The following is a 23,706-nucleotide window of genomic DNA, read 5'->3' on the forward strand; positions in this document are numbered from 1 at the left end:
GATGAAAACAAATGTTGTATAATTATAGAGGTAACACATATGTGACAATGACAATAGAGAAGTGAAACAGAATTAGACTCAAAATGCTCATTTTAGCTCAGTTTCATACCTTTGTAACTGCCCCGGTCTAATTCTCACTCTTGCCCTGCACTGTATTGAAACAGAAACAACCCACAAAATAACAGCTGGCCTCTGAGAGAAGAGATTTATATTTCATTGTTTGTCTGATGGGGAATGCCATGAGGGAACTCATCAACAATATACTGTTTTTCAAAAACTGTCACATGCTGGGACTTTCAACAATACTTTGTGTTTTATATCATGTAATTGTGACTAATTCCATGCCAAAATATTCTTCCCAAAATTCTAAGTATCATGTCCCCCCCCCCCCCCCCCCCCAAAACTGTAAAAAAAAAAAAACCCACTACGTCTGAAACAGACCAATATAAATGTAACTGTGAAAAATCATTTCCTGATGCCAGTAAACTGGATGGTGTGGCTCCCTCACAAACACCAAACTGCTCCAAAAGTGTCAACAGCTTAGAGGAACAGGAGATTCTCTGTTCTTATGTACAGTCTGTCCTACTTACCTTAGTGTTGTGCAACTTAAACACTCCCCCCTTTGAGGGATAATTAAAGTTTCTTCTCTAATCTAAATTGATTCAATCGGATGAAGGAAGCAGTCACAGCCCTGCTATGTCAGGGTCACTGCGTGGAGCTGCTATTCACCTCTCAAAATGCCTGATAGCGTCAGGCAAGATGTTAGCATTATAATAGGAGATCAGCAGAAGAGGTAACATATCCACACCGTCCTAACATTATCTACCGCTGTGGCATTGCTGAAGGTCAGCCAGTGTAACTTGATTGTTCTTCCTGATGTTTATCTTGGGGAATAAGATGCTGTAGAAGAAACAAAGTCTCCAATTCTCCTTTGATAAAGAAAGCCAAAGAGACTTCCTGTATTGGCAGTCCTTTTCAGCCAGTCTTCCCCCTCATTATCTCCTCATCAGTGATGCAGCAGGAACGTGTTAAAAAGTGGTGACCAAAGACAGAGAAATAAGCAGACCATTAAAAGGAGGTCGGATAAGGCAGTGCCGAGCGGTAGCTATTGATAATCTGTGTGTCTGGATAAGATTTTCTTTATCTGCCGCGTTGGTTTGCTGTTGTTGTGTAGTAACTCAGCTTCAGCCAGGGGAAATCCTGCCTGTTATCTCACACAACTGCTGCACCCTAACCTGCCTGGGAGGAAAACACTACAACTGGGGTATTCTTTATCCTGCTGCAACATTTAGCTGTGTGTGTGCGTGTGACTGGGTGTGTGTGTGTGTGTGAGAGAGAGAAGGAAAGAGAGATGCCTTTTGGGTATCCTGCATCACATGAGTGGAATTATACAGCAGGGAGGGGTGCTGGGAGCTGCATTTGGCACATCAGGTATTCAGTGTATCTTCTTCTATCTGGGTTAAAAACGAATACAGAAGTTTTATTCATTGTATTGTAAAGGCCAAGCAAACACTGAGAGAAGCCATTTCAATTAACAATTTATAGGCTGATAGTTTTGAGAGTTCAGGATTTTAGTATAGTAACTAAAAATAACTAAGTCACTCGATCATCACTCAGTCAACACACAAAAATTTGATCCAGAAATCTTTAAAAATTTGCAGCAAAGGCATCATCAGAGGAACTTCAAGACAGTGTAGATTGAAATAAATTGACATTTGTGTCTTGTGCATAAAGTCACAATGACACTTTCATGATGCGGATTATAAAACAGGAAGTATGACCTGAATGCCAGCTCTCATTCTGCTTCTGCACAAAGGCAAAACCGCATGACAGTCACAAGTTTTAGACTCGACAAAGTTCTGTAAATGCATGTCACACATTTTCAAGCCAGCCCTCTTTTACTCACTCTTATCTTCTAACATCATTTTTACAGCAGATATTCCTCAATGTTATATTGTTGTGTAAAATCATTGTAATGTGTGGTAATATGTTCAAATATCCACATATACACATTTGATATGATGATGATGATGATGATGATGATGATGATTTTTTAAAATTAATTAATTTATTTCATCTCTGACATTGACATGAAATATCTTCATGTTGAATCACATGAGTTTTATGTCAGATGGATTAAGAATCTTATATATCTCCATCATTTTTGGTTATGCATGTTTTGACACGTTTGACACATATGTGTCAAGTTATGCAAACACTGATTAGACTTTCTGCATTTGCCAAAAAATGACTACCAAACAGGAACAACAAACCAGATACTGTGACTGCAGTGAAATGCATCCCATTCAGTGCAGCAAAGCCCCCTGGATACATTTTCTCTTTTAGTGCATCAAAATGGATCAGTTCCTTCTCTGTCGCTCCACAGCTGTTGTAAAAGTGATTCCATGGATGTTAGCGGAAGGGAGGGTCATGCGTCATTCATGTAGACTACATCCTGATTACACTGACAGAATTTTACAGTTTCATGTTTACAGGGTAGAATACTGGAAGGTAGCAGGAATAAGCTAACGAGGGACAGTGCAGCACAATACAATCAAGAACTAGCTGACACTAAGTAACAAATAAGTAAAAACTGAATTTTCCAGGCAGGGAAATTGGTCTTTCACCTTATAACAGCAACACAAAGAACATAGAAATTGGTAAAACCAGAAGCAAACTAGAGCAGAGTGTCAGAAACACATTTTACTTACCTGCCATGACCTCCACGACATGCAAAACTGGCCATGCTCCTTTGGGTGTTAATCAGGTAATAGCCTAATGCACTTGTCCTCAGACAGGGATACTACAGGAATGCTATTGCTGTAATAAGAATTTGTTTTATTAAAGGATTAGGAAATTATGTATTTCTTTCAAAATAGTTTTGAAACAGCAATGATTTTACAGTCATTTTACACAGTATTGTATTACAAAATGACTGTGTATACAAATGGTGTCATGCTGTGTCCCACATATGTAGCCATGATGGAGGGGCATAAAAAGACATATCATTTCAGACGTTTATACTAAAACATTTTAGACATGCCTTCATATGGTTAAATAAACATGTCAGTAATTAGTTAGTTACATAAAAAACATACCATATCATAATCAAATCATTGTAGAATCAGGAGTTCATATTACAAAATAATCTAACAGGATGTGCAGTTACTGAACATGCCAGCAGAGACAGCAGACAGCAGTCCTGCAGTGCAACCTCGCTGTTAAAAGCTGTGGCCCAGGCCGAGACTATCCATCCACCACTTAATACACACACACACACACGTGCATGCACACACATGCATACACACACACACACACACACACACACACACACACACAATAATAAATAGCAGTCTTTTGTGATATCTTAGGGTTGAGTGGAAGGAGGAGAGAACAGGAGTTGGTAAAGTAAGTGCATTGCAGTCTCTGTGCACGTCCTACTGCGTCACACACACACACACACACACACACACACACACACACACACACACACTCAAACACACTCTCCTTCACTGTGACTCATCCCCCAGCACGGCCCCTCCTCTTTCCCCATCTGTGTTAAACCTCCACACACACACCTACCAATCGATCTGTCAACACTCGCCTATCTGATCCTCTTTCTTTCTTTCTTTCTTTCTTTCTTTCTTTCTTTCTTTCTTTCTTTCTTTCTTTCTTTCTGTCTTTCTTTCTTTCTTTCTTTCTTTCTTTCACACTGAACCTCAGCCCTCAGTCCCTCCACAAACTTTCTGTTAATTCTGTCCTAACTTTTCCTTTTTTTTCTTCAGGCAAATCCCAACCCAAACCTCCTACATCCAGCTCCCTCTCAGGACTCCTCCAAACCACCACGATGCTGTCAGTTCTTATGCAACCCCAGCCCTGGTTGTGGGGGAAAATAGCCCTGCAATGCAGCACAGTTATAAAATAACAGTCGACATGATGGGAGCTGCAGCGGAGACAAAATGCTGCCACTTCTACTACTGTTGTGTGGTTACACTGGTGCTGCTGTTTTCTTTTAGCTTTAATTTATATATATGTTCCTCTGTGACAGACTGATGCTGTAATTCCTTTTCTTCAAGGTCAAATCAGTGTCACCTTCTGGCAGGACTGTTTTCAGACACAATAGCCTACATGATATGTTTATATGTTCAGACCATACCAAGATTATACACACTGTATTACACATCTAATAATTTATAACACTTAAAATTGAGAACATGTAGTTTTGCATAAAATAATATTGTGGACACAGCTAACATCTGTTAACATTATTTAACATTGGATATTTATTTACAAATATGTCCTGCAAAAATGTGTAAATATAGTGATTAGTTCATATACAGTGGAGTCCATAAGTATGGGACCACATTTCCCATTCACTTGAACGATAATGCGCAATTCCGTTATATTCGGCGTTGTTGCCAGGTTTCCGGACGTAGCCGAGCGCTGGCCTGGAGTATCCTCAAAGTACGCAAAGATAAAGCACTACCACTTCCGTTTAGGGATCAACAAAATAAAAGCTTGCTTGACAAACTCTACCAAAGTTTCAATACATAATTATCTCAATTATAATTAGCCTCTGCTATTAATTTATACTGTTGCTTGTCCTGCTGTCTCGTCTTATCATTAGACTAATTAGTGTGTGATGTTATGCATGCTTGTGAAAAGATTCAAATATAAAATGTAGATAAGACAACTTGAAAGACCTTTACTATCTCAGTAGGCCTCAGTTTTGGTTCTCAGGTTACAAGCCATAGAGCTCTGGCACTTTCTTAAATTTTCTTACAATATCCAGAAGTACTTGTTATGCAGAATGGCCCCTATAGGGTCTTATATTATTATGATTTTTATTATTATTGTTAGATAGATAGATAGATAGATAGATAGATAGATAGATAGATAGATAGATAGATAGATAGATAGATAGATAGATGGATGACTTTATTCATCCCCGAAGGGAAATTAGGTTGTTACAGCAGTCCGGTGTATTAGAATACAAAAATACAATAGAATAGAATACTGAGGTAGACAGAATAGAAATAAAAATACAGAATGGCAAGATATAAATACCATAAATAATAATATACTGTGAATATGCATATGTAAATAAAAAGTGCAAAAAGAAGGATACAAATATTGTATGAATATTATTATTATTGTTAGCATATATGTAGCAATTAAATACTATAACTACCAGAGCTAACAGTGCTTTTTTTTTTTCTTGTATGCAATATCTGAATCTGTAAAATAGCTCATGCTTTTTTTTTTTTTTTGTGGTTTAGGTTTTATGATGAAGGTCCCAAGAACGCACATCCTGGTACTTGACGGCGCTTGACGGTGAGACCCCAGATGCCCCATACGGAGGCTGGTAGCGGCTGAAAACCCAAAGCAGAAGAGAAAGAGGAGGATATAACCATCGATGGTTTCACCGTAGAGCCCAGCGTCTGTGAATCATTCAGGGTAACTGTTATCAGGTGGGAATCCGCAACCGTGTTTATAAAATTACAGCTGAAGAGTGACTGGGAACTTGGGCTAACTTGGATGTTTTGGGTGAGATGCACTGGCTAACGTTAGCTAACTTTTACTCTGCTGTGAACCGATTCAGTCAGTCAGTGTGTGGGGGGGGGGGACCTGGGCAACGTGTCCCAAACTCCAGCAATAAAATACTGCGTGGGTGCTGGTATTATGGTATTAGCAATGGTATTATTACTTGTCCTCGCTTGTTAACGGAATAGCATTATCCTAGCATAACATTTTGACCTTAGCTTAAGTCAGAGCTTTGTTCAACTCTGGGTCAGTGTTTGCTAAAAGAGAGACAACGATGAAAAACACAACAGTAGGAAAACCTCGATGTCAGTCTTGGTGTGCCTGTCTTAAATTGCTCTTTGCAGCCACCGAATGACGAGGGGATGTGTTTACAGGTAGATTAAAACACATTAAAATGTTTTAGCTATAGCTAGCTAACCACCCAAGTGCAAAGTAATGGAAACTGGCATCTTTAGCATTACTTAGCATTTCCTTTCTAGCATTACTGTCTATCCACAGCACGTAAAGATGAGTTGTGCTAATCAGACAGTTATAATGCTCCTGTACAACCAGGCTACACCAACATTGTTCTTAGTTAATGCAATACAATCTAGCATAGACCGGTTACTTCATGTTATTTGAGCCAGGGTATGTGGAGGAGAGTCCCAGACACTTAAATATTAAGATATGCAGCTGCACCTTTCAGACACCAGTCACAGAAATAACCTAAAATGTTTGCATCCTTCTAAGGGAGGTTAGATACCATTATGCCATCATGAACAGTGATATGACACACTGTAAAGCCGGTGCTTTTTGTGATGCTTAACTGTTATCTCAAACCCGTACCTTTATAAGGAAAATAATAAAGATATTAATTTTCAAGGTCAGAAACCAAATGATTTGCGACGGAAAAGAAGTGATAACTATAACTTCTCATATTTAGGTATCTGGCAAGCCAACAACGAGGCAATCCTAAAGACTTTAAATAAGACAAAAAGGCTTTAAGAAAAGATTTTAAACAAGGCAATATTGAAAGACAACATCAGTAGTATTTTAAAATTAGTAAAATAAAATAAAAGATGAAAACAGATTAAAAATGACAATTATAGTATAAAGAGTTTCATAAATAGTCGAGGTTAAATTAACAAAATGCAGTGTCAAAAAGGAAACTATATAGACCTAATTAAAAAAGAGACAGAGTTGCGGAACCTCTCTGGTTTTATGGGAGTTTGTTCCAGATATGTGGTGTATAAAAACTGATTGCTGCTGCTGCTGTGCTTAGTTTTGACCCTGTGGACATTATGTCGACATTAAGGAGACCTGTCCCAGACTATGGGAGAGGTAAAAAAGCTGCTGTAAAGACAGCATTAGAGTAGTCAAGCCTACTGAAGAATTTACACAAAGACTAATTATACATTGGGTAACTGTTCCTTAAAAGACTGCTTGGAGAGCTCTGTGCTCGGACCACACATGTTGGTGAACAAGTAGGTCGATCCTTTTTATCTTTTAGTCAGTTTAATTTTACGTTTTACCTACGAAGAAGCAGGTTAAGGGCACTGTTCATGGCCCTTTCCTATGTTTTCTCTTTTGCTATGTTAGAGTGAATCTGCATTGACTGAACACTAAGATTAGTGTCTTTTGTGAACCAGGATGTCACAACCATGTCAACACTGAGAGTTGTGTACCCAGTACACACCTGTGCTTTCCACCTCAACAAGCTGGCTGCAAAATGAAATATTATCATTTTGCAGCCAGCTTGTTGAGGTGGAAAGCACAATGCCCTTCCCTCATGTCAAATACAAACGGATGGGTGCCTATAATAAATTGATGTTAAGTGTGTGTCATTATGTCTGTGCTACAGTACTGTATGTTAGGCAATAATGTCCACTAGACCAAGGCATCTCCACTGCCACTCATTAGTTAGGATTAAGGCTGTAACTTAAAATTATTTTAAATATTGCTTTGTGATTAATCTCCCAATGACAATTTCCCCAAACCCAAGGCAACTTTTTCAGTCCAAAACCCAAACATATTCAATTTCCAAGTCAAAGAAGTCAAAGAAAAGCAGCAGTGTAACATGAGGTGAACAAGGTATTACTTGCCTTCTTTGCTTGGAAATTGACTTCACAGTTAATTTATTAAAATTGTTGTAATTTAATTTCTTTTGATTAACTGTTCAATTAATGACAACAATTAATTGTTTCAGCTGTCATTAGAATGCATCAGATATTATGATTTTTTTCCCCAAAGGGAACTAATAAATTGAGTCATCAAATGAATAAATTAATTATTTAATTTAATTTAATTAATTAGTCAGACTGTAACAGAATTTATCCATGGAGCCCAGCTATATTTCCATTCCAGCATTTGAATGAACTGCAGCTGCATTTCAAATGTAGGGAGTTTACAGATAAATGCATCTACAACAATAGAAACAGTACAGACAATGGTATTCTTGAGAAAGCTGCATAGTAATTAGAATGGACAAGGTGCCTCCGGCTTTTCTTCAAAGTGACTGTAAAGTTCTTGCCCTAAGGGCAACACTTAAGGATCCCGACAGTTAAACACAACTGTTTCAGAGGGCCCATCAGGAAGAAGAATTCCCCTTCAGACATGGAAACAACCTTTGTGCTTTTAAGGCCTTCAAGGCTGTATTCCCTTTACTCTTTTTCTTGTTTTGTGTTTAGTATTTGTCTGAAGTGAATTAATTTGGGAAAATAATTTGGCAAAGTTACCCTTGACTCTTTGGGTAAATTGGGGAAAGCAGAAGCCTGCCGGTCCCTGAACTTCTTAAATAAACAGAGAAGGCTGTAAGAGCGAGTTAATGAACACTCAGATATGGCAGATGATGTAGGCTGCATCGTTTTTTTTTTGTGGCTATCTTTTAATTGACATCTGGCCACAACTTGTCTGATCAAGGTATGCAATTTACCGTCGCCGGGATCAAGGCTGTTCTGACCAATAAAATGAGGGCATGCAGACACTGCGGTCTGCTGGTACAATAAAGACCAGAGTTTTACTGTGACTCTGTGTGGGTTTACTTGTGTGAGAGTTTGGTGGGTATAGACAGGACCACTTTTTACCAATGAACTCTGGACAGAGTCCGGAGAATGAGAATGGAGATCGTCTGTGTCAGACATTTTCTCACCCACTTGAAATACTTAGTTTGGTTTAGGCAAGTGATGGCTCCCGGGTAGAGCGTGCAGGAGTGATGATGGAAATGTCATCAATACGCCCACTTGCTCGCTGTTAATTCTTCAGACATTAACCAGCTCTATTCAGACAGCTCAGTCGGTCATTACACAGACTTGGCACTAGGGACCAGGCAGGATAAAGTCCATTTAACCTCCAGTTCGACTGATTCGGACATTTGCACTCATACAGCTTCTCCGGGTAATGTCTAGAAAAGCTCCGGGTTGCAGTGCATGTGTGAAAGTAGCTAGAGATAAAAAAAAATATGTGGTCAAGAACCTTATCAACATTTGCATGGGATGCCAAACAGAATGTGGTTGTAGAGACTGCCATAACAATAAACTTCTTTATCCTTATTATCCTTACTTATGATCAACGTGTGTCACTCACTGCGTCATCCGGATTATAAAAAGATATCACAAGCCTCCTAGTTAAATTATAGGGCACCTGAGGTCATGCATGAATGAATAATAGTCATTCCATTTTTGTATCAAGCGCTCTAAACAAAAGTTAGCAATTGGAAAAAGAATATGTAGAAAGGAAAAGTGAAATAAAAAATACTGAACTATATGTTTTCCAATACCCTAATACAAGTCTACACTTGGTCTTTGGGTTCATACATTGCATGTTCACACAACCACTAGATCCTGATTGGAAAAAAAAAATGGAGCTATCAATGTTTAATTCATCCAGACGATTTATGGAGCACACAGTTGATCAACAATGCTGGCCATTAATACAACCACAGATGATATGTAACGCATTTTAAACAATCCAGAGATCCAGCTGCTAGTTCTTGGTTCAGGTTTGGCATTGTTTCGTCACATAGGAAAAAAGGTGTAGAGAGGGACTTTAGGACTTCTGAAACCTTGAATGGAGATAGGAATATTACACTACAAAGGATATGTGTACGTGTAGAGTGAATTCCAGCAGATCTGTATACAAAGACGTTTATCTGGACACCTTTACTTTAATAATGTGTGTGATGTTCTTATTGTGTTGCCATAGAAACCTAAAATGTGGCTTCTTTATTTTAATTGCATCTAGCTTTAATATGCATCACCATCCTGGCTTCATATCACATTTATTACTTTACATAGATATGAGAGGAGCCGTTTCCTGTAACTGAGTTTCTCACCTCTTCTGAAACTGAATTTTGCATATAAGCATAAGCATATTGTTTCTGACATTTGTCGTTGCAGAGGTAGAAGTAGTCAGAGATATATGGAGCCTGTATATGATATTTAGCTAGTGCCAAGACTGCTACAGCTACTGCTGCATATCTGGCAGGATGCCACACGTTCTTTCATCCACTCAGCCAACAGCGGGCTTTAAGCCTAAACAGCCCAACCTCGATCTCGCGCAGCTCCTCCCCCAGCTGTATGTCTGTGTCAGCCTGCCGCTCTCTCTTCCTTTCTTCCTTCCTCTGCTGCTTGATGGCTCATGCATACCCTCCCTTTGTTGCGGCTGGCCTAAAGAGAGAAATAAAAAAAAAAATAAATAAGGACTGGAAAAAGAGCACAGGCAATCCACAGAGGCGTGGGATGGAAAAGCATACGGGTTCTTTGTGTACAAACCCTCATGTGAGTCAGATGGCCTTTTTTCTCTTCCCTCATGCATAAATATTTTTTTGCCTTTATTTTCTTATCCTTCTTTTCTTACTCCATCCTTCCTCTCTTTATTCTGTATGTTTGGTATCTCTGCCTCCATTGCGGTGTCATCCCTGCCTTTGCTCTCTGCATGCGTACCTACCCCCATACCATAACGCTGGCTGCTGATGCTGTGTTATCATGCTTGAGTAGACATCACGGTGTGCTGAATGGGATTTGAGGTAAATCACAGGATTTAGTCCAAGAGGTGTTTTTTTGTGTGTGACCTGATACATGAACATTGAAGAAAGGAACAATAGCAAAGAATGAGTGTTGCTTTAATTACCTGACTCAGATATGTTAGCCTTCGTGTGGTAATGTAGGTCTGCTACCTCGTCTTCATAGTAGAGTGCATTTGAACTTTTTTTTTTTTTCATGTTTAAAAAGATGCTGTCCAAATACTGTCCTAACCATCCTGTAACTAATTTGTGAGTTTATATGTCTGGTTGTGATTGGGATGATTAGCAAAACTAAGGGGATGATCAGGAAGATGATTAACAACATCAGCAATTAAGACAATTAGCAAATCTAATGATTTTACAGAACTAAAACTAAACAGGAGAACTTCCTCAGCAGTATCAGTCGAGGAATTAATCAACACTCACAGTGACTGCAAAGAAAACTGCCACAAATTTGTGTAACCAGAAAACTAACTATATTTCCACAAAGGTGTTTGAGTGAGAGAGATGAGGAAGCAGAGGGAAGTTATAAAGCCCAACAGAAATCAGGAATTTTTACAGTCAGTTTTTAAATGTATTATTATATATATATATATATATATATATATTATATTATTATAACTTTAATGGCAATGGCAGTCCTTGTTCTGGTGTGCAGCCTCAGTGAGCTTGGCGTAGCACCACATTTACCAGTTCTCCACCTAAGAACAAGAACTACTGTCAACAGCTGCAGTCCAAAATGGTGGAGTTAGAGTCCGTCACTGGGAGGAGAGACCTGCCTGCAGGCAGGGAAACACGAGGCAGGACAAGTTGTGGCAACTTTACTGACATACAGCACGCAATAAATAAATAACAGCGCCGTCCATACAAATACTCCCCTATGAACTAAGCAAAAAGTGTGATAGGTTGTGTACAATACAGCCTTGTGGGTGATGAATCATGGCGACTGGACAAACCCAAAGAAGCATCAAAGTGGCAGAAAGATGAATCACAACAATCATAGTAAAGACTTTGGATTGTGATTCTACCCAAAGTGACTGTCATATGATCTTTTGGCCAGCTCACCCACCCATGTCTACAGATTACAACCAGCTGAATACCTCTCCCCTTAACCTCCCTTTCCAAGTGTGTAGGAGAACTAATGGTGGTGTTTAGATGATGTAAAAATGCGAAAGGCCTTTTCTGGAGCCATTGTTTGGTTTGGCCATTCTGGGCTACTGTAGAATTATGGCTGGCTCTGATGAAGAGGACCCAACCCAACCTTTTAGTTAATAAATAGTATTGATTGAATTGGGCTTAAGAAATAATATAGATTCACAATGATATTATTAACAACTTCATTTTTTTGACGGCAACTGGTTACTTGGTGAGAAAAATGTCTTTCTTGACATATTCATTTAATGTGGTAGTACTTACTAGATGGCAGTATTATATTACAAATGGCAACATTTTGAGTTTTGAGTAGATTGGTGTTAGGCAAACTGTTGATTTTGTTGTAAACTGGGTAAGATTCTTTCTCATTCATGGTAACATTTTTACTGCAGCCAGGAGTATTTTTTTAATGTGGATACTAACTTATTTCTAGACTTAGTTTATTTATTATGATGTTTTTATATTTAGTTGCTGTTTGTTGTTTGATAGCATTGTTGTCTACAGACATGTGGGTGCTTGTCTCTGCCATGGTATACAACCTGCCATGGTATCCACATTGGCTATCCAGACATGGTTGGTTTGGCTGTTTGGCAGTCATATAGTTATATCACTGTAATACTGTAAGTGATCACAAGAGAAGTTTTCACAGACTTGGTTTGGTAGATGTCAGTGATTGAAATCTTGTTTCTTATTGAATTGTTATTGCATTTTTGTTCATTTGTGTATTAGAACAATATCAGTACATAGAACATGTATACGTGTTATTGTGAAACACAGCCCATGTATTGTTCCACTCTAATCTGGGCAGGTCCCTTATGAACAAGGCCTTTTGATTGCTGTCTGTAGTATGCTATGGTAAATATGACTACTTTAAATTTTGCAACCTGTTGTTATGAAGACACACAATCTGCTATGGTGGTTGTAAAAATAGAAATTAAATGGTGTGACAAGAGACCAACATGTTAAATTGCCATTATGTTTACGTAACAAGATGCACATCTGAACACTGAACAAACCCAAACTGAGCCACTTAAGAAGAGAAAAGTGGATTTCTCCAGCTTACCCTGAATAAAACAAACAACAATGACAGTCCAGATTGAAAGTGGTGAATCTTGCCATTGTTGTGTGCTGCCATTGCCTTATCAGTAATGTCTGTTGTGACGCATCCAAGTGTCACCCCATGCTATGCTGTCTCATTGGCATCATGGTGATGGCAATATAGCATTAATGTGGTGTTTGAAGCTGATGCAGATAAACTACATCATGGCTAAAATGATACTGTGCCATTAGAATGCTACAAATCGTAACCCTATGGCGGGTGGTTGTCGAGTAAGTCTGGCCTCGGACCATTTTTTTTCTATCCCATTATATGACGGGCCAGTACATAATCAAAGGCTATTTATAAGAAACTTGATTCATAAAATTGCGACACTGTTTTAAAGGTCTATCAAGCAAGCGACAGAACCTTTGGAACTGTCAGAACTTTTCATAATAAAAGCTAAAAGCTTGTTTTAATTATAGAATTGTAGAAAAAAATAATATTCTTGTGCTTTTAATTTGTAGACAAAAGAGGAAGGGGTTCTGTGGGTAACTGTTACTGCTATGATGGAGATCTATAGTAGAACCAGGCACTGTGTGCTGCTCCTGATGTGACACAGTTGTGTCTGTCATTCACTAATTCAATCGCGGGCCGATTTAGAAGCTTCAGTGGGGTGAATTCCCCCTCAGACATGGAAACAATTGGCCTATGCATTTTTATGCAGCTGAACTCACATGACATAGCGCAGGCATTTAAAATATGTTCGGATGTGGCCTTTGATAAAGGGCTTGATATTTTCCAATTTCATAAACTTAATACTCCTTTGTTTGGCTTTTCTCTCTGAGTACTATCCAGCCCTTACACTGTTGATTTGGCTCCTCTGCAGGGGTGGGTCAGTTTATTACCATAGTGGCAGTACTCCACAGATCCCATTTAGTAATGATTCTATATTTACCCTTCATTTACATTGTAATTACACCGGTGGATTATTAAAATACGAGATTCAAATGATAGCAAGCAATGGGAACAAGAGGTATTTGGTTAAGCTCTCATGTCAGTATTACAAGCAGCATGGATTGTGGTAAACAATGGATCACACCATGGAGAACGTGATGGAATTTAACATTTGTGCCACAGTGGGGACCCTGTTTTTTTATCCTTGTTTGTTCATTCCGATGTCAGTGACCCCTCCATTCCTGTTCCCAGAAGTGCAAAGGAGTGAAACACACAGCTCAGTCGAGCTAAATCTAACCTCTGGGGTTTTTTTTAAATTCCAAGCTCTCAATCCGCTCAGGAATTTGAGATCCCTGTGGTTTACAAAATTGGCTTGAGTATATACATAATACATACAGTAACTCTGTAGTTTTCTAGAAATGACATCTGGCAAATTGTTGTCTGTTCACAGTATTTAAGAGGCAGACCTTGAATACTCAATTGTACATGTGCAGCTGTCATGATGCAGTCACAGCAGCAGATGGCGGAAGGTAGCCCACTTGTAAAAAGAGGAATCTCTTTTGGATGAACGGAGCCATCATCACTGAGAACTTCAGCACCAGCTGGATGAGTTACAGGGGGCGTGTGAGTGACATATTGTGACATTGGGCATTGAACTGTTGAAAGCTAAAGCAATGTTTACTGGAACCACTGAGGAAGACAGGGCCATGTTAAAGTTAGTTGCAACGCCTGTGCTTTCCCTAGTATGACAAGTCAAAATGCCTGAGGCTGAAACAATATAACCCTGGTTTTGTGTCATATATGTAAAAGTATTAGCTGAAATCTTACTAATAGCCTACCACAGCCTACCACAACTTGGTGACTCCATTTTAGCCCTCTGGAGACTCTAGCCCGCACACATATCAGGGAGAGGATAATGGAGGGTGTATCTAGTTGTGCTATTTACTCTGTGCATTTACATATGTATGTATTATATTGAGGATGACTATGACAGACAATAGGCACTGAGACAGGCTTTTGTATACTTTGATGACCCGCACTCCTCTGTCAGGTCAGTGAGGTTACATACAGCAAAAGTCAAATGACTGAGGGAGAGAGAAGAGGAGAGGACATACTAACTCTCCACGCATCAAAATGTTCAGAAACCACATTATGTGTTGATTTAATTGATTTTGTTTATCACGCCTGATATTCAGTAATATCCTGTTTTTATTGATGTTTTTATCCCATATTGCTCACTTTAACTTTTTCCCTGGTAGCTTGCAAAAATAGGTTGGTTTGATAGATCTGAGAGAGCTGACAGTGACATGCTTACCACTGCCCTTTTCACCACCACTGCATCTTTTCATCCTTTTCTGGGCTGATTTTTTCTACAAATGAAAAACAGCCTTTTGACTGACTCTGGCACATTTACAGCAATATTCACTAATGTACCGTAACTGGTATTTAAACCAGTAAATTAATAGTAAAGTATTAGTATAGTAAAGAATCTTCCTTCTCTGCCAGTTTTCTTCTGTCATGTGACCAGAGTGTACCAGTGTGAGCTTTGCCTTGCCACGCAAAGCAGTGTCCTGCAGCATGTTTTTTAACCTCTGGAAAAATGTGACGGCATGTATTCTTTATGTGAAATACAAAACATTTTTAGCGTAGTGTTGTTGTGTTTTCATGCTTCAGCATCTGAATATTTGGAAGGCCCAAGTGAGTATGACCTGTGGGTGGGTTTTGATTGGAAGTAATGGATAATTTTATGCTTTAGAGTCTCTTTACTGGATCTCAGTGTCTCCTCTTTTTGTTTTCTAGGAGCTTTACTATCTGAGAATGCAAAGGGGCAGAGACAGGATGGAGAGAGAAAAGTTGACAGAGGTGAATCAGGTAAGTCTTTGTGATTTTGTCTCCATATGAAAATGAAATGAACGTTCATTGACTCTATTCTCTATTTGTTAAGAAGCAGTAATACATATATATAAATCCTTTTTCTGTAATTAAAGTACAGGAATGTGTGGAGATGATATTATTCCTGCATACGTCAGTCGTAGAATAATTACTTTTAGTCATTTGTATCATGCATCTAGTGTGGGGTGTGTTTCTATGTGTTGGGAATAATAACAATCAAATCAATAAATGATCTCTGTGTGTGTTTGTTGGTTTCACTTCATTTTGCTGTAGTGTAAGAGGAGGTTAAGAGTGTGTGTGGCGACATGCAACAGAGCAGATTACTCCAAGTTGGCCCCCATCATGTTTGGGATCAAATCCCATCCTGACGAGTTTGAACTGGAAGTTGTGGTGCTTGGTTCACATCTCATTGATGACTATGGGTAAGAGAAACTGGTTCAACAGGATACTTCAAAAAAAAAAAAAAAAAAACTTGTTGCAGATGTCCTATAACAGTGAAGTTGTGTATTAATTGTGCACTTGCCAAAACAACAGTTGAACATTTGTTCAGTTGAGTTGAGATCTGGATTCATCATGAAACTATACTCATTCATCCAGGCTTTTCCTTTAATTTGCCGTGTTGTTGTTTTCCTACCACCCACTCTGCAGGAACACTTTTCGTATGATCGAGCAGGATGACTTTGACATCGGCTCCAAGCTGCACACCATTGTCAGAGGAGAGGATGAGGCGGCCATGGTGGAGAGCGTTGGGCTGGCGCTTGTGAAACTCCCTGACGTCCTACAGAGGCTGCACCCTGACATCCTGGTCGTCCATGGTGACCGTTTTGATGCCCTCGCCTTGGCTACGGCTGCAGCGCTGATGAACATAAGAATACTTCACTTGGAGGGGGGAGAGGTGAGGGGGCTTATCTTATCTACTGTGATAATTTAGTCATAAATTTTATTTTATCCCACACTACACTCCTGGTGCATGTATACTCTTACAGTCCTTTTAGTGTATGCTGTCGTACCTTTCACTTACATTTTTAAAGCTGCACATAAAGCAATAATGGAAGCACTTACTCTAGTGCATAACATATCCTTATTTCTTTAAAAAATAATTCTGACAAATTGAACTGTCAGATGTCTGTGTAATCATCTTTTGCACGGTTTTTGATCCAGTGCACTTGTCTGTAAGACTTTCTGAAGTGTGCAGGAAATTTGCCAGGAAATTGTTACCACATGACAAATAACTCATAACATCTCCTCTCACCCTTGCTTCTTTTCCCAGGTGAGCGGTACAATTGATGACTCAATCCGCCACGCCATAAGTAAACTGGCCCATTACCACGCCTGCTGCACACGCAGGGCAGAGCAGTACCTCATCGCCATGTGCGAGGACCATTCTCGCATCTTGCTGGCTGGCTGCCCATCATATGATAAGCTGCTGTCAACTCACCACAGAGAGGACTATAAGGATATTATTAAGGCCTGGCTGGGTATGCAGGGATACAGTCATGGGACAGAAGTGTAGTGGGAGACATTAGTGTATGTTTGTATGTGATGTGTGGTGTGTCTGTTCATGTTGCAGGTGACAAGGTGCAGGAGCAAGACTATATTGTGGCTTTGCAGCACCCTGTCACCACAGACATCCAGCACTCCATTAAGATCTATGGACTGATGCTGGATGCCCTACTCTCCTTTAACAAGAAGACCCTCATCCTCTTCCCTAACATTGATGCCGGTTAGTTTCACCTATTGGTCCATTTAGGGACCTTTCCCACTTGTTTTTTTTTTCAGTCTTTGTTTTCTTGTATATGTGAAGGTTTGTCAAAATAGAACTAGGATCATTGGGATTAGTAGTTGAAGAAATAAATGTATCTAAAGTGGGGTCCAAAAGTCTGACCACTTTCCCATTCCCCTAAACCACTGCATGTCTCTTTACCCACCCCTTCCCATGTAAACAGGTAGTAAGGAGATGGTGCGCGTGATGCGAAAAAAGGGCATCGAGCAGCACCCCAATTTCCGAGCAGTGAAGCACATTCCCTTTGAGCAGTTCATCCAGCTTGTCTGCCACGCCGGCTGCATGATCGGTAACAGCAGCTGTGGAGTGCGAGAGGCCGGGGCCTTCGGCACTCCCGTCATTAACCTGGGAACAAGGCAAACTGGCAGAGAAACAGGTGAGGAAGACAAAAACCAAGATTACTATTAACCTGCCTCCCCTGCAGTGGTTTCAGATTGATTTAATCATCTGACACAAGTTATTGTTGAAGTTATGAGTATTGGAGGATTGTGGCAGCTGGAAGACAAAAATAATGCTAAGGTGTCAAGATCAATTTCATCATATTAGTAATCCAAAGCAAAGATTACTCTGTTAAATGAAATCTGCCCCAGGTCGTTTATCTTAACAACTGTGTTTATGATATTTCACTCTGTGCCAGGTGAAAACGTTCTACACGTCAGAGATGCTGATACTCACAATAAGATCTACCACGCTCTGGAGCTGCAGTTTGGAAAGAGATACCCCTGGTATGACTAATGTCCTGCTTGTCTGTCTCACTGGGTTTTTGTCTGGGCCCTTTGTCCTCCAATTTCTCTCTTGAATATCCACTTTTTCTTTAAATTTATTCTTCTTCAAATATTGATTTTTTTTTTTTTTTTGACCTTTCATACATTTTTGGTCTGAATTTTATTAAGGCATAGCTACAACAAGCAAAATGTTAACTTTATGTTAATCAGTTAAGTAATATTTTTCGAGGTGGGGGAGCACAGGTGTGCCTCTTTAAGCTGGCACAATATAGTTGTTGATCTTGTGTTGTTCTGCAGACCATTGACCACCTGCTTTACTCTGCTTTCTCATTTTTGTCTGGATCAAGTTGTTTTTACAACTCTGTGTAAATGATGGTTCAGCTTTTATAAACCTCATTACTCTGAAGCAATATAACCTTGCTTACACCTTACAGATCCTAATAGGCGAGTTAATTTGCTTTAATGTGATGTTTAACACAACCCTTTTTTCAAAAAATTGATGATTGATATCAACAAATGCGTATTTCTGTTTCCCATCAGCTCTAAGATTTATGGCGATGGCAACGCAGTGCCTCGTATTCTCAAGTTTCTGCGTACAATCGACCTGGATGAGCCGCTCCAGAAGACCTTCTGTTTCCCCACGGTGAAAGACTCCATCTCTCAGGACATTGATCACATCCTGGAAACACAGAGCGCTCTGTCCGTCGACCTGGGAGGGACCAACCTCAGAGTGGCTATCGTCTGCATGAAGGTAGGGTGTGCGGACTCTACCTGGACAGGAACATCAGTGTATTAGTTTGTTTATGGATGAATTTTCATGAGCCTAAAGTATTTATCATGATGATTGGTGCTATTACTCATGAAGATATTGGTTTCCGTTTGTGATTAGGCACATTGTCTTCAATTTTCCATTAATCATTAATTAACCATCCTTTATAGCCCTTTGTGTGTTGTAATAACTTTGGAGAGACATTACTTTTACTTTGTCCTTTTAATTGCCGTATTGGTATGCCTCCTTCGCTCTCTCTCTCTCTGTCTAGGGTAAGATAGTGAAGAAGTATACTCAGCCCAATCCAAAGACCTTTGAGGCCAGGATGCAGCTCATATTAAAGATGTGTTCTGATGCCATGCGGGACGCTGTCTCCTTCAACTGCAGAGTACTTGGTGTGGGTATGTAAACACACACACTCACACACACATTCCTTAATGAATGAAAAAATGCTATTATGCTAACAAACACATGATAAAACCATCATCTCAAAATGTGTCATTCTCATCTCAGGAGTCTCCACGGGCGGGCGTGTAAACCCTCAAGAAGGTGTGGTCCTACACTCGACAAAGCTGATCCAGGAATGGTCCTCAGTGGACCTTAGAACACCCATCTCTGACGCCCTGCACCTACCTGTCTGGGTCGACAACGACGGCAATTGCGCTGCGCTGGCTGAGAGGAAGTTTGGTCACGGCAAAGGAGTGGAAAACTTTGTGACAGTCATCACAGGAACAGGTGTGCAGGCGGGGTTTGAACAGTGTCATAATCCAGTTATGGTTATGACACTTGGAAGCTAGCAAAGGCAAAGTGGCTAAAACTACTGCCACACCTCTTACCTCACCTGTGCATGACGACTACCTCACTGAACTGCTACTCGCTGCTGCTTTTTCTCATTTTGACTGAGCTGTTGAATGTGATTGTAGATTGTCAGTGTCTTTCAGCTTCTATTTGAATTGTGGTCTGAAAATTAAACTTAATCATTCCGGTAAATTTGTTATGCTGGTTGTACTGAGTTCCTTAAATAAATTAGATGTCTTGTTCAAAAGCACTGACACTGCCTGAGGAAGTATATATCGTGACTCTGTCTGTAGGTATTGGAGGAGGAATTATCCATCACAATGAGCTGGTCCACGGCAGTACCTTCTGCGCTGCAGAGCTGGGTCACATCATGGTTTCATTAGAGGGCCCAGAGTGTTCTTGTGGAAGCCGTGGATGCATAGAGGCCTATGCCTCCGGCATGGCCCTGCAGAGAGAGGCCAAAAGGCTGCACGACGGTGAGTGCTTGTTTTTAGTGAGTATGAATCTTCACAGAAAGTGCATCAGTCACAGGCGTCTCCAAAATAAAGAGGCTTGAGCATGAGTGTTTTCAGACTCTCACTAAGTACTGAACTGAATAGGGTGGTTGCATTTATTGGAGGAATTTCAAAGTAATTTTTTTGTTGTTTTTTTGGACTTAGAATTATAAATCCCTGCAATTAAATAACAAAGAATAGATAATGATAAAATGTTTTTTATTTGTTACTGCTGTGCTGTTTAGAATTTATGACTTAAATTTGCTGAAATCTAGAAGAAACCTAGCAAAGTGAAGTCAAACTAATTAAATATAGCTTCTTACCACATGCATGTCTCAAAGGGCTTGACAGTACAATGTCATTCACATACTTGAGGCTATACAACGTCTGACCTATGTGTTGGTGTGTCTCTCAGAGGATCTGCTGAAGGTGGAGGGGATGGATATGAAGCTTTCAGAGCCAGTCACTGCTGCCCACCTCATCAATGCAGCCAAACTGGGGAACTCCAAAGCTGATGCCATTCTGAACAAAGGTCAGAGCACACACCAGACACGTGTACACACACACAAACACACACACAATTCTGTCTGAAGAGTGCAAACTAAAGAATGTGTTTTATTTAACTGTTAAAGAGTAATAGTAGGTTCAAACACACCTTAGTTCTTCTGTGCGGAACATAGCATGTAGCTATGTTTGACAATGAGTCACTACATTCCTATTAGTGGGGTTCAAGTTCAATGCATCGTAGTATAGTCAACAGTCATACAATCTGCTATTAAAACATCTTCAAATGTCTTCATCTTTCCCTCTGCAGCTTCCACAGCTCTCGGTGTGGGCATCATCAACATCCTCCACATAGTGAACCCCTCGCTGGTGATTCTGTCTGGAGTCTTGGCCTCTTACTACCAGGACCCAGTGCAGCATGTCATCAAAGAGAGAGCCCTCTTCTCCACCCAGAGCATCAAAGTTGTCACATCAGACTTGGAGGAACCTGCATTACTTGGAGCTGCTAGCATGGTGTTAGACTATGCAACAAGAAGGACATATTAAAGGATATAGTACTAATTTACTAAGGACCCTACCAAGAAGATAACTGAAAAACTGAAGCAAAAGTAGTACCTCTAGTGCCCAGATAGATACATAAGCATATCTAGGGGATACATGTCAAAGACTAAAGACAGTGTGTTAAAACCATCATGTCGGTGTTAAGGACGAGTCAATTTTTCAAATTATTTTTTAAATTTTCCTGGTTGTTGATAACCTTGATGAAGGCAGTTTTACTTATGTCCACAAAGATACTCAAGCCTGTGAGAATCATGCCTTCTCTGGGTCAGATGTTTGCCAGATCATAGCCCACTACTTCATGCGTGAAGTGGCTCCATTGCACAGACCAGAAGTATCACCTGTTTTTAGAACCTACATAGGCGAGGTTCAGTGAAGCCCCGCAGTGTTTCTGAACAAAGCATATGCTTGAGACGAAGCCACAAAGCCTTCTTCAAATCAAGTTGAACCAGGACAGGACAGGACTCGTCTACTTTACTTCTAACATGATGGGGTTTTTCACAGAAAAGTCTGTTGAGAAATAGAAAGCTTGTTTCAGATGTGACCAAAAATATTGCTGAGACATGCTCTTGTAGCTTCATCTCTGTTCTGTCCGAACGCCTGTCTTTTCACTTTTCTTTAAATCTTGTATGGAGAAGGGATTGGCATCCCTTTTTGCAGATAAGGGTGACTTATGTTACATTTCCATGTTTTATCATTAATTAAATTATTTAAAGGGTTGGCAAAGAACAAAAGTGCTTTAAGGAGGTTAGTATGGTTGGTGCTCTTGAAGGTTTTAGAGGTAAAGAATCATTATAAAATCAGTATAAATGCTATACTGGTTCATATTAATGAAATTTGGAGGCAGCAACTGTTTTAGCCTTATTGCTGCTACACTATGATGAGGGCCTGAGGATTGATCTTTTGATTGAATCAGGTTAAGCTTTTACATTACATTTAATTACCATAGAGCTTATAAAGATTTTGGCAGAAGGAAGTTTTCTTCATGGCTTTAGGAAATAATTGTTATCTATTTTGTTTGTATGTAGTGTTACATAATGTATTTTACATTACATTTTAGATTTTACATTACAACATTTTAGTTTTACTTGTACACAAACAACATGCTGTTATTACGATGAATAGCAACTGAAACCACAAATCTCTTTTAATTTACAGCCTTGAGTGTGTAAAAATGCATGTTTATTGATAAATAAGCCCAGATAAGAGTCTTGAAAAAATGTTTTTTTGTAAAAGAATAAGAAGATTAACTAAGCTGAAGGTGGAGTGGTGTGTTTCTGGGGGTCCACTAGAGTCAAGAGGTTGAATGAGATGCTGTTTTCGGAGGTAGTTTTTCCCATTGCACGTTTTACTTTGTTATAGTGCCAAGCAACATTTCTAAGTGAACATCGTATGACTCTCCTGGATATTTAGACTGAGCAAAATACCCAGTGACACATTGGAAAAAATAGTGTAAGTGGAACTTTGGAACCATGGCCACACATTATAACCATGTTAGCTTCTGCAGCTCCAACAGAGTTGCAATATATGAATCTAACACTTACTTTCCTTGCTGCTATGTTTTGAAGTCAGTCTATTACCAGTTGAGTCCATTCAAAACTTAGTATTGTACCTCACACTCATCCTGCAGACATTGAGTAAGTGTACCCTATGTTTCAGGTTGTGCAGCTATTTCTGTTATGTTGTTCGTTCTTTACTTGTTCTTTACTTTGATGGAAATATCTTTCCCTGAATTACAACGATCATAAAAAGTTGAGATAACAAAAGATTGAGTTTAATCTTTTTTTTTAACCATTTTTTGTCCTTTTAATCATTCATTCCCATCTATCGGTTACCTTGAATTTAAACTCATTTGAAATTCTAGGGAAATTTGGACCCACTCAATTTTATCTCCCAAGACTTATACAACTTGGTCATATGAGATGGTGCAGTTCTGTACGTAGAAAAATGCACACCTGTAAGCAAGTAGACACACCTTTATTTTCTTTACACTATGTAACACAAGGGGGAAATGGAAAGACCTCTGTGAAGTCAGCCATGTGTATTCTTGCTCCCTGTGGTTCTTATGGTCAGCAACACTGGTTCATGGCTCAGAACAAAAGGCTAGACTTTCTAATCTTGAAATTGTGGTGAGCTCTGGTTTGAAATGCTGTTGTACACTAACATTGTTGTGATTTAGTTTAGCACCATTATATTTGCACCCAGCTCCATCCCTTGGGTCAGGTGAGTGATTGCCTGACACCTGAGCTCTTTGAGGCTCTCATAGCTGTTAATAATTAACCACTGTGACATTATACTAGGGCTGGGCACAGCAAATGTTGCCGGGGTGGCAGAGAGAGAAAACCAAAGACTCGGCTAGTGTTTTATAGAAGTTCTATGATCTGAGGAGACCAAAATTAAACATTGTGGTAATCACACCATTCCCACTACTTTGGCAGCGTGGAGGAGTGGAGATCCCTGCAGCAGGTCCTGGCAGAGAATAAAATACACCCTG

The 23,706-nt window shown here is 39.6% G+C and overlaps 1 protein-coding gene across 6 annotated transcripts; it reads left to right on the plus strand.

The window, feature by feature from the left end:
• Positions 1-5,319: 5,319 nt before the first annotated feature.
• gne (glucosamine (UDP-N-acetyl)-2-epimerase/N-acetylmannosamine kinase) lies at positions 5,320-22,978 on the plus strand. 6 transcript variants are annotated; one of them, XM_071503101.1, is made up of 15 exons: positions 10,093-10,298; positions 10,518-10,546; positions 15,489-15,560; positions 15,855-16,003; positions 16,230-16,476; positions 16,852-17,059; positions 17,152-17,304; positions 17,528-17,740; positions 18,002-18,089; positions 18,630-18,840; positions 19,130-19,259; positions 19,372-19,593; positions 19,950-20,132; positions 20,566-20,682; positions 20,965-22,978. In XM_071503101.1, exons 2-15 carry the CDS (start codon positions 10,535-10,537, stop codon positions 21,198-21,200), a joined length of 2,241 nt encoding a protein of 746 aa, XP_071359202.1. In that variant the 5' UTR covers positions 10,093-10,298; positions 10,518-10,534; the 3' UTR covers positions 21,201-22,978. The 6 variants fall into 6 exon arrangements, with proteins under 6 accessions (XP_071359203.1, XP_071359205.1, XP_071359204.1 ...); XM_071503102.1 differs by lacking the exons at positions 10,093-10,298; positions 10,518-10,546 and adding an exon at positions 5,320-5,471; XM_071503104.1 differs by lacking the exons at positions 10,093-10,298; positions 10,518-10,546 and adding an exon at positions 5,336-5,457.
• The last annotated feature ends 728 nt before the right edge of the window (positions 22,979-23,706 follow it).

Source organism: Trachinotus anak, unplaced genomic scaffold, assembly GCF_046630095.1.
Source record: "Trachinotus anak isolate AG129_WGS33_773 ecotype Australia unplaced genomic scaffold, CSIRO_AGI_Tana_v1 ptg000019l, whole genome shotgun sequence".
Lineage (NCBI taxonomy): Eukaryota > Metazoa > Chordata > Actinopteri > Carangiformes > Carangidae > Trachinotus > Trachinotus anak.